At 39.4% G+C, this 16,561-nt stretch overlaps 1 protein-coding gene across 3 annotated transcripts in view; it reads left to right on the plus strand.

The window, feature by feature from the left end:
• LIN28B (lin-28 homolog B) overlaps window positions 1–16,561 on the plus strand; it is a 79,301-nt gene that overhangs the window by 25,736 nt on the left and 37,004 nt on the right. For all 3 annotated transcript variants that reach the window (XM_030945829.1, XM_030945830.1, XM_030945827.1), the window contains exon 3: window positions 15,598–15,782. In XM_030945829.1, the coding sequence (XP_030801689.1) occupies window positions 15,598–15,782 (185 nt within the window). The remainder of the gene's footprint in view (window positions 1–15,597; window positions 15,783–16,561) is intronic.

Below are 16,561 nucleotides of genomic sequence, written 5' to 3' on the forward strand. Positions count from 1 at the left end.
CGGGACCCTAGGATTTGTCCCAGTTCTTGCACATGGCTTTGCTGGGCTGTTCCTATGAGAGCACTGCTCGAGAGCTCTCTGTCACTCTCCTGGCCATGTGCTAATTTGACTGACCATACATAGCCAGTTCTGTGTCCTTTTCACCAGACAACAAATGGCTTTGCTACTGGCTTTGATTTTATATGTGATAAGCCTTCATTGTCTATCATATCAGGAAATGAGAAATGGATTGGATAAGGGTGTTATTTCCCAGGAGAGACACCTGTGAATTAACTATCTGTGAGTACATTCACAGTATGTTTTCTTTGATGAGAAGGAAAAGTTTTTAGATGCCTGTTTTTCTTCTGTGCCCTTTGGAAGACAGGACAGCAAGATTTTTAGTTTTTAGAAGCTGCATTGATGGGAAAGCAGTCAATCGCCATTTTTACTCTCTGAAAAAGTTTCTCATTCACATTAGGTTATGTCATTTGAGAAAAAATATCAAGTCTTAAAGCTGGGCTTTGATATCACACTGATGATTTTTACTTCCTTAACTCTCTTCTAAACAGCTGAATTGAAAATAGAAATATTTTACTGATATGGGACTAATTCTTGCATCTTCAGGTATTCTTAATTTTAGTACAGGAGGGAAACCTGAGGTCTTGAGTCTGTGAAAATCATATATCTTCCAGTTCTGCATCAATTTTTATGGTGTCTCTTCTCTATGTATTTGAATGTCCTAACTGCCAAGCACTGCCCCTCTCTCACTTTTAACTTTCCTGTGTTTGTTGTTAGCTTCAGGGACTTATTTCTCTAGAAATACCTGAGTGTGATTAACAAGTTAATATGTGTTAACAGTAAAAAACCACAACAATCAAGGCTTTAAATTTTTGTAGTCTTGACTTTCTGTTTTCTTGTAAACATTTTTTTTTCAATTTCTTATCTCAAAAATATCTTGCCTGTCTATATAACAGGCGTTTATGCACCTGGATACTCTGAAAAATATTCCCATGTTTACAGAACAGCCATAAGAAATCCCACGTGTATATGAACTGCAGAAACCTGACAGGTGACTAATCATAAATATAATCTTATTATTTCCTTGCTGTCTTAAAATAACTATTTGCATGAAACAGTGGTCACACCTAAGTGGTCTGGACGTGCAAAAGTACCATGGAGCTATAAAGAAAAAAAGCTGGTTTGCTAGTTTGTTCTTAAGATCTGTTGAATTGAAGTGTTTAGGAAAGTGAGATAAATTATGTCAGATTGGTCTCAAAAATCAGTCACTGTCCTAAGTTTTGTGTTGTTTTGTTTGGTTGGTTTTGTTTTTTTCTCCTCTGTCTCTGTCCATGAGCACATTTTGCTCATGAGTGGAGTGTTTGCCAAGCCTACACAGTCCTGTTGCCTGTGGTATTTACTGTTCTTGGAGGAGGTGGTTGTTTGTCTGTGGTTCCTTTTTTGCCAGGGTGTGGAAGCATATTCCAAATACACTTCATGGCCATGGTGTCCAGTCTCCTGACCAGCTGCGCTGTGTCACAGTGCCTGTGGGTACATTGCTGCACAGCCTGCCAGCTCTTCATGCAGCCTCATGGCCACTCCTGGAGAATCATTCTGTTCTCTGACTTGGAAGAAGTAGTACAAAGCTTTGTCATCTTCTTCCTGCTGTATAAGGTGGTTGTCAGCTTTGGGAATTAATGCACTACTTCTTTGTGGATACAGACATTAGTAATGTATTTTTTTAGCCTTCAAAACACCTAAAAAGCAGATTTATCAGGTTAAATTTGTCACCATAGTGAATAGAGTTGCAGTATGTTAGCATTTACTAATCCATTATTATTTTTTGCAAGAGCTCTACCGCAGAATATTTTCTTAGACTGTGCCTATCTAATTAAACCTACTTATTGTGTTATCCAAAATTGCTGAAACATTTTTCCAGAGGAGATCATAGCATCACATTGACACCTTTGTTGGTTTTGGTTAGTGAACAGTTCTTACCTGCTCATCTGTTTATGCCTTTTGTCCTTTATGTGTTCTATGAGAGCAAATGAGACCCTCTGCTGTTCATGTTCCCATCTGGCCAAGGCAGGCAGGTCTGCTCACTAACTTATCCCTGTGCTCCCCCCATGGCTCTCAGGCCGCCTCTTGCACAGCAGGAGGGGGAATTGCAGTCAGGATCTGTATTTCCTCCTTCCTATTGCCTGCATGGAGCCTGGATGAGCCAACAACTGTTAGATCCTGATCATCCCCATTCTTACCTGTAGCAGCTTTGAGTCCCCACCTGAAGGTGGAGATGTAAAATCTGAGTGTGTAAAATCTGACTTGGATTTAAAACTGTGTTTTACCAGCTGTCCACACCTGGTGGAAATAGAGCACAGCTATTTCACATAACAGTTTCACCTGCCATCTTTTACCAAAGCCTGAGTCATTCCCACACAGAGGTGACTGTTCCTGATTTACTTCCCTGCACCTTCACAGCTGTTTATAGCTATAACTGAGTCAAAGACTGCACAAATGGATGTTGGCCCATGCTCAGGTGAATCTACTGATCATCATTAGAGTTTATTTAACAAGTGCTTGAGCACTTGGTCAGAAGTCTTCCTTCTCCTGTAGCTTTCATCCTGATCCTGCTCTCTTCCTCTCCCAATGGGAGCTGTTACTGCAAGAACTGCTGGGCACGTGCATCTGCTGTAGGTACTGCCTGGATTTAAACTGCCTGGATTTAAAAAAACCTTTGTGGTTAAATACTGCAACATAGCTGTTCTGCCATAGTGTAGTATGCACAAGAGACATCTGCAGAACTCAAGTTACTGACAAGTCATGTTTTCTGCTAGCAAGAGCTTCTTAGCTCCTTTATTATACTTTGCAATGGACACTTTGTGTGGCCTAGTGTTTAATTTGGTTACTGTTTGATTTGATGAACTAGGCTATGCTGTTGCCTTTAAATGACATCTGTGTTATCACATGCTCCTACGCATGTATGTGAACTGTGATAAGGGAGAACTGAGTTTGTGCAGTCAAGGAGGAGCACATAGATGATACTGAAGCTGAAGTCACACACCTAACAAGTGTAACCCTTTCTTATTTCTCTCACTTTAATTTGTACTTACTTGATTTTTATGATCACCTATTATCTGCCCCCTTCCATTCCATAATGTGTTGTGCTTTCAGCTACAAATGGCTGCATCTTACATAGTAGTCAGAAAATAAATCTTGTATGTCACTGAAAGGAGTCTAGGAAAAAAATGCTCAGAATTTTTTTGTTTCCCACAACTCAGCTGGGTTTCTTGTATTATAGTTACTATATGATTATAGCTCTGATTTTAGTCTTTGGAGCTTTTCCTTTCAAATAGTCCAATAAAAATGAAGCCTGGGATTAGTTTACTTCTGGTATTAAAAGCAAACAGCACAGGGAGCAGGCCACTTTTATTGGACCTGTGAAGGGGTAATACAGATGGTAGAGATTTCAGGCTGCATTTTGTTTATTATGGATTTCAGGTTTTTGGGGGTACTGAGCTGTTGGTGTGGGTAGGGAAGGGGAGGGAGGGATGGAAGCTTTCACTGATGTTATGGCTGTCTGTGAAAGCAGATCATTACACCTATGCAGCAAAAAGACTGAATGGAAACATAAATATGTTATAGTGAAAAAAATGCAATTTTATATAGTTCTAGGGTTTTTTTCTCCAATATGAAGTGTAATGTTATGAGGAAGAAAAGTCTTCAGCCAGAACTGGGAGTAAGAGTATAATTATGACTGATTGAATCTTACTAAAGATGGGTACAATAGAAATAAATTTCTTGGAAATTAGGAAAATACTGCAAAGCCTGGTCTTGTGATCCCTTGGGCTGGAAAGGGTATCTGGAAGAGAATATACTCAATCATTGTTTGTGCTCCCTTTGTCAGGGAGGATCTGTGCCCCTGACAGGCAGGGGAAACCTGAGTGTGCCGTACATGCCACCAGTGCCCTGTGAAACAACAGGCTTCTAGTTTTGGAAGAAGGGCAGATATTGGAAGGATGTTTCTAGGTGAGGCACCTAAACCCTAAATGTGTGTTTGGAAGGATTTCTCCTATGGATTGTTTGCCTTACAACTGCACCAGAGCTAGTCATTGCCTGGGTTTCATGTGAGATGCGTCTGGCATGTGTGAGGTGTAATCAGCCCACAAAGCAAACACGTTCAGAATTAGCAGGGTGACACTCCTGGGTCTGCTCTCCTCCACCAGTGTGGATGGGAGCTGTGTCAGCACACTGCAAGAGGAAGGACTTGTCCTTAAGGAACCCCTTTGTGTCTTCCTGCTGCAGCTGGTCTGACCCTCTTTCAGGAGGCCTCAGAAAACATTTACATTCTCTGCGAGAGCATGCTAAAATTAGGACATAAAAATGACAGATTCAATAATGAAGTCTCAAATAATATTTAAGTGGTGTTGTGCTCTCTGCAATCTGAGCTGAAGCCAACATCATTGTCATTTGATTGATGCAGTTGCATGCATGATACTCCACTTTCACAATAACTTCCTATCAAAATAAACATAATCATAACCATAGTAATAAAACAGTATTTTAAAAGTAAAGTTTTTGAAGCATTTCTTAGTACCTCTCTAATGCCTATGCTAACATTAAACAGTTTATAATTTATAATTAAAATCCTTAGCTCTCTTCCATAAAAATCACTTAAATCTGCCTTCCATTTACTTGAGAAGGGTTTTGCCTCAAATGCTGTTTTCTCATTTTTATCACTGTAAATTCAGAGGTGTTTAATTGAAACACAAGTTGTGTCTTTTGTAACAGAATATAGATTTGATAACAGAAGTGGCTCCAAACCAACAATTTCTGTCAGTTTTTGAAATTCAGCTGTTTAGGGAACTAGTTCACAGTAAAGTTAAAAATTAAGTATTCACCCAAGTACTATGTTAAAAGTGCTGCTGAGTTCAAGTTACTTTTTGAATCCTCAATGCTATCTCCTCCTGCTGCCATGTATTTCTAAAACATAGTTTAATTTTAAGTCAGCCACTCATTTCCTGTCACAGCCAATTAGACTTATTACTAGTTTCACTGCTATCTGGTACCTTGATTATCATGTATTTAGATCATCTGCCACTCCCTTCCCTCAAAAAGAAAAAGTGATTAATGTTTGAAGTATAAAATAACCTTGTGCTCATTCTTCATCCAAACCAAATGGGTTCTTTTGTTCAGATATCTGAATACCTAATAGATACTTGTAATTCTGATAAAATTGTATCAAATGAAAATATAGCTGCCTATAAATTGGTAGAACTGATGTCATGCTAGATTATCTCGTTTTAACAAAAAATAATTAAAAGTTGAGTAAATGTGTATAACCTGCTGTACAAGAATAGCTAAGGAAGCCATAATTAAAGAATCATAGAAGTACTAGGGACCTTGAATTGTAAGTTAGGAATTGTTAATAGAGTATAAATGTTGCTGTTAATTTTTCTTTTATTGTAAAGGGAAAAGGGCTTTCATTTACAGTACAGATAATGTTGTGAAAAGAAGTAATCATCCCAAATAAAAATTCCAGCCTATTTATTGCTTGTTTTATAGGCAGCATTTTAACCCCACCAATTTTGGCAGATAATCTTGTTTGATTCTTGTGTGCATGGTGACTTTGATTTTAGTAAACAGATATTCTAACCAGTATTTTATTTTTGTGTTTTGCTTGTATATTGGCATATTAAGTACATGGAATTTAAAAATAGATGGTAAATACAGGTTCTGACCTCCAAATGGTTTAGTAGCATTGATGTATTGCTTGTGGATGGTTTCTTTTGTCATTTGTGTAGGACCTTGCAGAGTGCAACGTGAGTTCTTGGTGGGAAGCAAGGACGCCTGTACCGTAAAAGTGAAAACTATGTTTGCCCAAAAGCTGGTGAATAGTTCAAGAGAGGTGTCTGTTTACAAGAAAATGGATTTTTACCTTGGAATTGCTTAGGGCACGGTTACTCTCAGTTGGGTTAAATACCAAGCATGTTCACTTACTCCCTCACTCCCTGGCTCAAAGGAACGCTCAAGCAGACAGCGTTTTTCTCTGAAGAGTTAGAAGAGGTCATTGAAGCATGGAGGAGCTTTGCACTAAAGCAGCTGGTGGTAGTTTTCAGAAAACATTCTCTGCAGCATGATCTCGGGTTTCTGAAGTGAAGTAGCAGTCACGGTGCTGTGCTGGGCTGGCAGGCTCCTGTTCTCAGCGCCTGGAGAGGGTGGAAGTGATGTGAGGACAGTTTTTCAGACTCCAGCCCATAGGTGGCTGGGGAGGAAGAGAAAAAAGGAGGTAGGGGCAGGGGTGGACTGCCAGCATGACCTAAGTCAAGGCTGGCCTGTAAACCTTCATTCTGCTCCCAGTACTGGAGTGGGAAGAGGGCTTGTCTGGGGCTGGAGATGCGAGAACCTGGAGATGCTGTAACTATCCACCACTTCTTTTTCACAGCTTGGTTTTGCCTTCAGTCCTCAGCCAGGCCACTGCCCTAGCCCATTCCCTTCAAGGTACCAGCCCTGTTTTTCTGGCATTACCCAGCCCTTCCACCACCCTGTCCCTGGCCTGTTGAGAAAGTCCAGTTGCTACATTCCATGAGGATCCAACAACCATCCACTCTCTTACCTCCATCACTACCACTCCAGAGCCCTACCTCAATTTACTGCTCACAAGTAAGATTCTTTTTGTCCTGGTTATTAGCCTGTGTCTACAAACATAACCCTGCTACCCTTGCCTTAATCTTCTGTTTCCCTTTTGGGCTGCAGAATTGTTGGTGGCTACATCACGCTTCAGGAAGGAGGAGGCAGGTCAGGATAATTGGGATATGTTTTCCCATGAGAACAGGGGGAGATAGAGGTTTTGCCATGAGAACAGGAGGTTCAGGACTCCATATGTATGCTGATTTGCTGATTCATTTGTTTGAAATGCAGGGGGTTTTTAGTGCCAGCCTGTGGCTTCTCTAGCTGCCCACAGTGTTAGCCATTCTTCTGTTTACCAGTGAAATGTAAACCACTTAATTTTCTCATGTGAGGGGTTACAAAAAGGTGGATAAACTGCTTTCTCAGAATTTTCCTGGTGCCATTCTGCTGCTGGTATATAATTTAAAAGTTAGGAACAGCTTCCTCAGAGATGGATATTAAGGGTCTATAGTAAGAAAACATCACTCTCAGGCCACTTTTATGCAGAGCAATGGAAAGATGATGTGCAGAGAGACATCCTGCTACATCTGAATTAGCAGATCACAATCTGAGCCTAATTTATTTTTAATTATATGCAGTGTCTTGGGATGGTGGGAGGTGGTGAGGGAAGTGGATAAGAAACCTTTATATAGCTTAAACATCTCTTAACACAGAGGTTGTCATTCTTGTGCATGGGGGTGTATAGAGGAGCACAGAAATTAAGGTCACAGACATCGTAGGGCAGGCATGGAAAACAGAGGTGCTGCAGTTGTTTCTGGCAACACGGTTAATGACACCAGAAAGGTGTAGTATATCTGCAGGAAACTGTGGTTTATGTGACATAACTCTACCATTGACTCTCTGCTTTCTACCAGAGTACATTTTCGGTACTTGAAAAATGCAGCAGACTTGTGCCTTCCTGTGCTTTTGATTTCCACCTCTGTGGAACGATGTACACTGAAGTTGGCTAACTTTTAGATCTGCTAGAAGAGAACTGTGTTTCAGTATATTCAGCGTGGTTTTTAAAATGAGTCAAGTATAGCCATGCTGTGTCCTGTCCTCACTATTAAACTTACAGGAGAGATACCTGACAGGAGACATCTTACCCAAATCCATCTTGCAGGTTTCAGTGTATTTGTATCTATTTTGGAAGAAATTAGAGGAGTGGACTTGGTGGTATTTATGGATTTTCTGATGGCCCACTCTGTGTTTTTTCTTTCCTTTTTTTTTTCTTCCTCCCAGAAGAGAAAGAGAGAAGGTCTAGGATTCTTTATGATACCTCCTTTCTTCATGTAATAGATGAGCTGCAGGAGTGGCTTGTTTTGACCTCTGCGTTGGAAGTTTGTGATTTTTAACAGAGAGGAGGTTTGAAAAATACTATGCCTAGATGGACTACAAAAGTATGCAGCTCATTAATTTTTCAGTTTATTGCACATTGTCAGGGGAAGAGGTACACCAAAGAGTCTGATGATGGTGTTCTTCCCTCTTGGGAAGTTTTCCACTTGGAAGCATCACTAAAATGGATTGAGTTTCAGGACGCCTTGGAGAGTCTGGTCAGCTGGACATCAGGGCCTCATATCCTGGAACAATAAAAATTGGGGGTGGGAAAGAAAGAGCCTCATCTTAATGAAAATATAAAGAGGATAATCTGCCCTGTTTATTGATTGCATAAGAGGTCATGTTTGTTTGTTCCTAATCTTTGTAGAAAAGAACCTTCGGGTTTCTGCAAAACTGCATTACAGCAGATGAGTATTTGGGACAGAGAAAGAGGCGGTTTCAGTTGCATGGGGTGGCTGCACTTGCCTGAGGGTGGAATAGCTCAGTGGTGAGTGAAGGAAGGAAAGGGCCCCCATCCTGGGGTGTCTGTGGGGCTCCCATAAGCAGTACAGTCAGCTGGCAGCACGGGAACGCTTGTGGGGAGGGAGCTTGGAGGTATTTGACCATTGGGAGACCATGAAGAGGAGAAGATGCTTCTCAGTGGGGGAACTTCTGAGGGTTTGGGATTAACAGTGTGCGATCAAACTATCTGAGATGAATAGTGTGGTTTCAGGAGATCACCGAAGCGATAGAAATGTTGGCAAGGTGCTGCACAGGCCAGCCTTACCTGCCATGGCTGCACATTCACAAGGCTTCTTCTTTGAGGTGTACTGGTGGGTTTTTTGACTGCATAGAACTGATTCAGGGAGCAGAAACCTGGCACTGCCAAGGAGAGCTAAACGGTTTTCTTCCTGAGTCAAGGTGAGGCTTTGGTGGGAAAAGAGGAACTTCCCTTTTGAAACTGACTGAAGTGAGTCAATTATCTCTTGTGCCTAGTGTGACTGATGAGAAAATGCTTAAACTAAGAAATGAGAGAAGAGACTGGTTTGATTTTCATGCCTGGTATTAAAGCACAGAACAATGAAAATTGGGTAAATGAGACTTGCGTATGCAGTAACATAAATGGTCTATGAAAAGGAGAAAAGGGTGAAAATTACTAGCAGAACACTAGGTTGTGTAGGTGCCACACTAACAAAAAATACACTTACTATAGCAGGAAAAGAGGGTTAGGTTGAGGAGGAAAAGCAAAAGATATGTTTGATATCCAGGCTCTTTTTATTCGTATACAAAGTCAGGGCAGCCACTGCTGGATGTGTAACCAGATACAGAGACAGTGAGAACATGGCCAAATTGCATTCATGGCCTGAACACAAATACTTAAAATTATGCAGAAAGTTGGTACAGTGTCGTCAGTGAAGTTGGCACCTTGGAAACAAAGAGTAGCATGGACCCAGTAGAATCTATTTGGCCAAAATCACTTTGTGAAGGAATTACGAGAGACTTGTTGTAGATATCTAGCTTAGATTTATATACAGACAACATGTCTAATACTATGATATAAAAATGTGTTTTTTCTGTACACAACCATCAATAGCTTTCTTACCAAAAGAGTAATTCAGAACAGAAGTTGTGTTATTTTAGGCTTGAAAGGAATTGCTGACCCTACAGAAAACAGGCTTGTTTAAAAAATGAAGGTACAACATGAACTGTGTTTACTTGGTGTAAGTTAAATGAGATGACAGAAAGCTGTAATTTTTTAAAGATACATTTGTTAAATTTAAGAGAACTGTTTAGTAAACATAGGTGAGCTGAAGTACTGGAGACTTAAATAGAGAAAAGGTTCAACTGGAATCACAAGTAAAGGAAAAGGAGAATTGTGGCAAATTAGATAATCATTCTAGAAGAAACCCTTTTCTTGGGAGGGACATTGGGTTGAGAAAAGGTAATGCAGAAAAGGAATAGATTATCAAAAGAAATTACTTATTGGAAGTTGTGATGAGACAAGAACTGTAAGTATTAAGTGGAGTTAAAATTCATTTAAACTTCTTAAAAGTTAAAGCAGTAATAGAAGTTTCTTAGATACATAAATTGAGAAAGAAGAAATCCTTCTGTTGTATAGGGAGGGGGGTTTTGAATTAGACAGAGCCTTTTGTTCAAAAGTTAAATAAATACCTTTGCACACTTCTCAGTAAGAAAAATAACAGTGTGGGGACAGCGACAGGATGATGAATGGAAACAAGGTTATGAACATGACTACGGTCATGGTGGAAATTCAAGACAGAAACAAATTCCAAGTAAATAAAGGTGTGAAATTGCAGTGTACCAGCTGTATGTGGTTACTGCCTACACACCAGCTCTTTCCCTACTGTAAAGTTACTTGCAGTAGCTCACCCTTTCACATAAATATTTTATACATGTAGTGTACATGGCTCTTCCTTGTCTTAGAGCTAAAAGGCAAATCTTTGAGAAACAGTATTTTGTAGCTTTTTGAAAGTTACTTTTTGTTATGTTAAGCTTTAAAAAAAACCCCGTGTGATGCTGTAGAGTTTGCTTTTTTACATAAAATATTAAGGAGTACATTCTCATCTCAAAAAGTTGCTGCTTCCACTGTGTGTGCCCCAGAACTCATTGAACTTCTCTGTGAACAGATTTAGCTCACTGGAAAAACAAAAATCTATCTCTGTTTCCTTTTCCTCTTATCCTCCCCCCTTCTTTTTAAACCGAGTTTGTTTCCTGTCAGATTAGCGAGTTAAACTGGCTTATGGGGAGGACCAAAAGAAGTGCCAGATTTGGTGCAAGATAAGCCTCTAGGAGCAGGAACAAGCCCTTGAGGGTCAGCAGGAGCAGTGTTGAGGTGTTTTGCAAGTTCCCAGTCTTCAAATCCTGTGTTAGTGCAGCAGAACTGCACATTGCCCTTGGAGGGGCTGTTGTTCAGGGTAGTGAAATTTTTGTTGCCTTTAGCATTCTGCCTGCAAAAATACATGGTTTTCCCAAACCTCCTAGAATGAACTTTTGCTCAACAGCAAAAGTCCTTGTAGCAGGACTTGTGTCATGGACCTGATACTATTCTGCATGGGTTTTGGTCTAATGCAAGGAAGGGCACAAGTATGCATCCAGTGTAAGTTGTTGTACTTCTGGGTCCTCTCACTGTGTGCTCTTGCTTTACTCAAAGGTTGATGGCTCTTGGTGGAACTGTACAAGGTTGTTTTGGAGAGATTTTCTTACAATCTTTATTGTAGTTGGGCTTTAGAATATGCTTTCCTTCATGTCTGGATTTAATTGTAGATAATTTTGGAGGAAAACCAGTTTTCTTACTTTGGGAAACTCAGCATACTGGTGGCATCTGGTCATTGTACTAAGCAATCAATCAATCACTAGATAAAAAGGGTCAGAAATGAGAGATACAGAAAATAAACGAGGTAAGCAGAATGCCACCAAATAACTTTTCCCCCTCGTCCCTCTAAAGGATTTAATGTCTGCAAAAGCAGTTGTTCACAGCCCTGACTAGAAATGGCAAAGTTGTGATGAGGCACTTACTCCCCACACTTATTAAAAGTAATGCACACATATCTGAGGCAATCAGGGCCCCTGTAATGATCTTTAATTCCAAACTTCCTTTCTTTTGTAGCTCCTGGTGAAAGCTGTAAGCACTCCCTGACGCTGCCCAGGAATTGGTGCATTTCTTTGGGGACCATTTTACTAATACAGTTTATCCTTGTTAAGTTTTAATTTTTGTTTTGTAGTGGGAAATGTTTCCATGAACTTGTGGACGTGGGGTTTTCTGTTAATATTTGTTGTTACCAATACTGCTACAAGATTGCCAGCATTTTGGACCAAGCCGTTGCTTGTAACAGAGAGGTGTGAGATTTTACATTAGGATATCTATTAAAAAAAAAACCAACAAAAAAACCCCACAAAAAACAGAAAACAACAACCAAAAAAAAAACAAACAAACAAAACAAAAAAAAAAACAAACAAAAAAACCCAACAAATCACCATAAATGGTCCTGTCAAATTTTAAAAAGAGAAAAAAAGCTCCAGTCTGAAACCACTGTATTGACTGCTGGTAAAAATAACAGTGAAGTCTCTGACAGCTGAAAGAGAGAAACGAGGAAAAACATGTTGCTTTTAAGTTTTTCTCTTTGTTTGTTGGCTGTGTACCCATACATCCCATTCAGGGCTCTAGAAATAGTTCACTGACTTGAAACTCTGGCTGCTTTTAATTGTGTCAGTTTTATTTGTTTAAGTAATGTGAGGAAAATACTGAGCTAGGTCTCTCAACATTAAATTATCAACTTTACAGACATTTTTTTGTCCAACTCTTCAGACAAGTTGAGGGATTCAGGTTTTAGATTTGTTTTACTGGTTTTTAAATGCCATTTTTTCACAATGGCTTTGAGTTGTTTGTTACTGCACCCTCAGAGAATCTCACCATGAGCTACACATTTGCACAGTAAGTCCGACAGCACCAAATCCATCTCTAACATTGAAAAGCTGTTGAGATCTATTCAAGGAGAGAACTGTGCAAGTCATTTGAAGTGGGGCTTTTTCAACATTTTTTGTTGTTAAAAGTGATCAGAAAAAAACACATGCAAAAAATGTACACCTGCATAACATGTGATTCATGAAAGCATGATTGTTGCTTTACTTAGGCTTTTAAATGTTTAAAAATCTCTTGTGTGCTTTGTTTAGAAGTCGAGGTCTGCTGTTAACAGTGAAATGAGAAAAATAAAAACATTCTAGAATACTAATAATGCCCTGCTTTAAGTTGCATTTGAAGCAAGTATTTATTTTGAGGTAAAGTAGAAGACAATATTATATGTATCAGATGTCAACCTTTTGGCATTTTTTAACAATGGTGGAACTCAGGAAAAAAATGCATAACTCTTACTGAGACCTAACTGTATCTTCATTAAGTTGTAATTAAACAAGTAGAGAAGCATCCATGCTGTGTTCAGTATTGCAGGAAAATAAGGGCTTATGCCTCTGAGGTTCCCTTGTGATTAGCACCCGTCTGTGTTGTACTGATTGTCTGGTTTTGGAACATTCAACTGTGCACTTATTTTAGGACAGAATACACATTGTTCAGTTCTTTCCTTTCATCAAGATGTGCCTGGTGGCCACAGAAACTGAAGACTTGAGGACAGACGTAGAGATGGACTCACACCACAGACAGTGTCTTGTTGTTTCAGTTGAGGAGTGGTGGTGTCTTCTTTTGGTACATTCTGAACTTGGATGTTTTGTCATTGTGGCAAAGATCCCCTTATTGCTACACGGGCATTTCGAAGTGGAGAGCTTGCTTGAAATAATGCTTGAAACAAGCCACTCCTGGGTGGTTTGTTTCATTGATTTGTATACAATTACTGTCCTCCAGTTGCATTAGTAAGAACATTTGCATATTTATTTTTTCATGCCTTAAATTTTAACGTTTCAAAAAAGCCAAGGTAATGATTCAGGGAACAGATATTATATATTTCTTCTTTCATGTGTCCCACAGCCCTTCCATGCTATTCCCCCCACCTTTTAAAATAGTGCTCAACCTCTAGCCTATAAAATCAGTGATTTGTCTCATGTTTCACACTGTTACATTTGTGTTTGGGAGCCAAGCCTACTAGAACTGCACAACTGGATAAACAAAACCATCTTTTTCCTAATGAGTGAAGCTGTGTTCTTGGTTACTTTTAGCTGCTGGGAAAATTATAAGCACCTGAGCCACTCAGTCAGACCAGCAGCAGTAGTGTCTTGTGTTAGGTGCACTGAGAGCTTGGGGTTTCAGGAAGCTGAGGCATATGTGCTTTCACATTATTTAATTGAAATAAATATTCCAGATTATTTTATAATTTATAATTTAGTCTTTTAGTGCTGTGAAAAATAGACTTTTCAGTGGCACCCCTCTTCAGAAAAACAGGGAAGAGTTAAGTGACACAGCTGCCCCAAGGTAGCTCTGCTGCAGAACCAGGAGCTGTAATCCTGTTCTCCAGTCTCACCAGCACTGGGTTAATAAACCAGAATCAAAAGAAAGCCTAGGTTGGAAGGCTCCTCTTGATTTCATCTGGTCGAACATCTTGCTGAAAGCAGGGCCTTGGATTGGGTGCCCTGGTAAGACGAGTCTTAACTATTTCCAGCAAAGGGAGCTATTACTTGGGGCTTCTCTGTTTAATTCTTTTTATAGAGAGCAATTTCTCCTTGTGTCTGAAACTAGTTTGCTCTGTAGCAGCTCAGGGGGAACTGCTCTTGCTCTTGGTCCTGTTCTCTGTGCATCCATGTGAAGAAATCAGCTCCCTCTTTGTGTGGAAACCATGAACTGTGCAGGTGTCAGTTCTTGTGCTCTGCTAGAACCGTGTCTTGGTGCTGCAGAGCTCCCACCAGTGGGTACAGGGAGCCCATGTCAGGGATTGCCATCTGATTTCTACATGTTCCTAGTTGCACTTGTCAAGTAACAGATGCAAGCTGTGTGTCACTTGGCTTTTTTTGACATGTGACTGATTTGGGATGGCACCTGCAGTGGAGAACTCCTTCTTGACTCCATGGTTCAGCCAAGTGAGTGTTAGAGAATGGATTAAGAATCAGTCAGGATACATTTTTTTTCTCTTTCCTTTGAGGAATTCATGAGCAAAGGAAGACAATATGTGTAATAACTCTCCTGAAAGACTTCTAAATGTGTGTAAATTGAAGTATTTTGTAATATTCTCTGAGAGTCCAGCTGATTTCATTCATGTACTGTGTAATTTCTAAAATAAAAGTGTACTGCAACCACTTTATCTCCACCACCCCCAGAAGCCTCCCTGTCATTTAAGTCGATTATTGTTTTATTTAAGAGTTTGATTAATCAGATTTGTCCTGGAATGCTTACTTACTCTTGTACATAATTTGTTTGGAATCATGATGAAAATTTTCATTGTATCAGAATCAGTGTTAAGCTCCTGTTGACTTCAGCTTGTCCAAGATTTTTCTACTGCAGTGTAATATTAAAATATTTATCAGTATTTATTTCACTTGCCCTAATGATAAAAATTTCCTTTTCTGTGAATGCAAATATAAACTCCTACATAAATCATGCTAGGTAGATAAGATTTTTGGTGTAGTCAACAGAAATTCAGCAGCTCACTTGGGATATTTGAATTGCCCATGTCAGCAGACTTTGTTCAGAGTGCCTTCCTCGTGCCTCTCATGCTTGCTGTATCTTTGATTCATTTTCAGAGCAGCAGACCCATGTCTCAGATATAAAGAATGCAAATTATCAAAACTTTGATCATAAATTAATTTGCTCTGAAGTAAACAATTGTTCTCTTTCCAGACCATTTTACTTCCTGAGACCAGTTAAGAGTTTTTAAGGGTTTTAAGAATACACCATTTTTTCTGCTTCATCTGTAGCATTCATCACAGAAAAGGAAAATGTTATTTCAGTTTTGCTGATACTGAAAATAGGTTATTTTTACTTGTTTAGTGTTGAAGGGAGTTTTCAGTGTATCCAGGACTATAATTTGTAATATAATCTGCTACAGCTCATGCAGAGGAAACTGTTACTTAACTTGTATGTGTTGTAGGATGGTACACAGGGTAATTTGTCCTGTTGATTATAAATGTAAATACTGTTTTTAAGGCAATGGTAACCAATAATGTTTTTCCTATTTACAGAGCAAGCTTTACATGGAAGGATTTAGAAGCCTAAAAGAAGGAGAACCTGTGGAATTTACTTTTAAGAAATCTTCCAAAGGCCTTGAATCAATACGGGTAACAGGCCCTGGTGGGAGCCCCTGTTTAGGAAGTGAAAGACGACCCAAAGGGAAGACAGTACAAAAAAGAAAACCAAAGGGAGATAGGTAATTACTTTACTTTGCTATTCCCCTTTTTTTCTTTGCAAGTTTTTCTTGAAATTATGTTTTCAGCATTTATTTGTTTGTGAAAGGAAACCCTTCTGTGCACATTTGGCTTTTACATGTAGCTTAGTAATTTTATTAAAGCTGTATCTATACAACTACATCAATCACCCACTGATGAGTTTTACTTGAGAAGGTTTTATTAAATTAGAGGGAGCCTGCAGAGGAATATATTATTTTGAAGATACTGCTATTAGACTGGAGAGAGGTCAGTCTGAATACAGGTGAAATAATGTCATGTTTAGGTGAGAATTGTGTGTGCTAAACAGACTATCAAAACTATCATTAAACTGCATCAGTAGTTTTATATAAAAAAAAAAAGTAGGTGCTGCAGTAAGGGTTGAGATGTATACAACTTGGTTGATTATATTTTTACTTAGTGAACAGAGTATAAGGTGTTTCAAAGGTTTTAATTCCTGGTGATCTGAGGGGCTGTTGTAATTATGCTTTACAAAATTCAGGTTAATTTTGATTGCTGCACTTGTCTCTACACATGTGCAGCAGTCTGACTTGCACTGCATTGTTACCCTTTATTTTCTACTTCTGATGGCTTCAAAAAATTTTGAATCCTCTCCACTACAAAGCCACCCGTACCTAGTTCACCAAGGACAGCCTTCCTGCTCAAAAGCTTATTTATTATTTATTTGTTTAGGTGAATTCACCCTTTTTTCCTCATGCTGTTCCCAGCCCTGACCTGTAATGACTGATGCCAAGGGGAATAC

This window comes from Camarhynchus parvulus, chromosome 3, assembly GCF_901933205.1.
Source record: "Camarhynchus parvulus chromosome 3, STF_HiC, whole genome shotgun sequence".
NCBI classification, from domain to species: domain Eukaryota; kingdom Metazoa; phylum Chordata; class Aves; order Passeriformes; family Thraupidae; genus Camarhynchus; species Camarhynchus parvulus.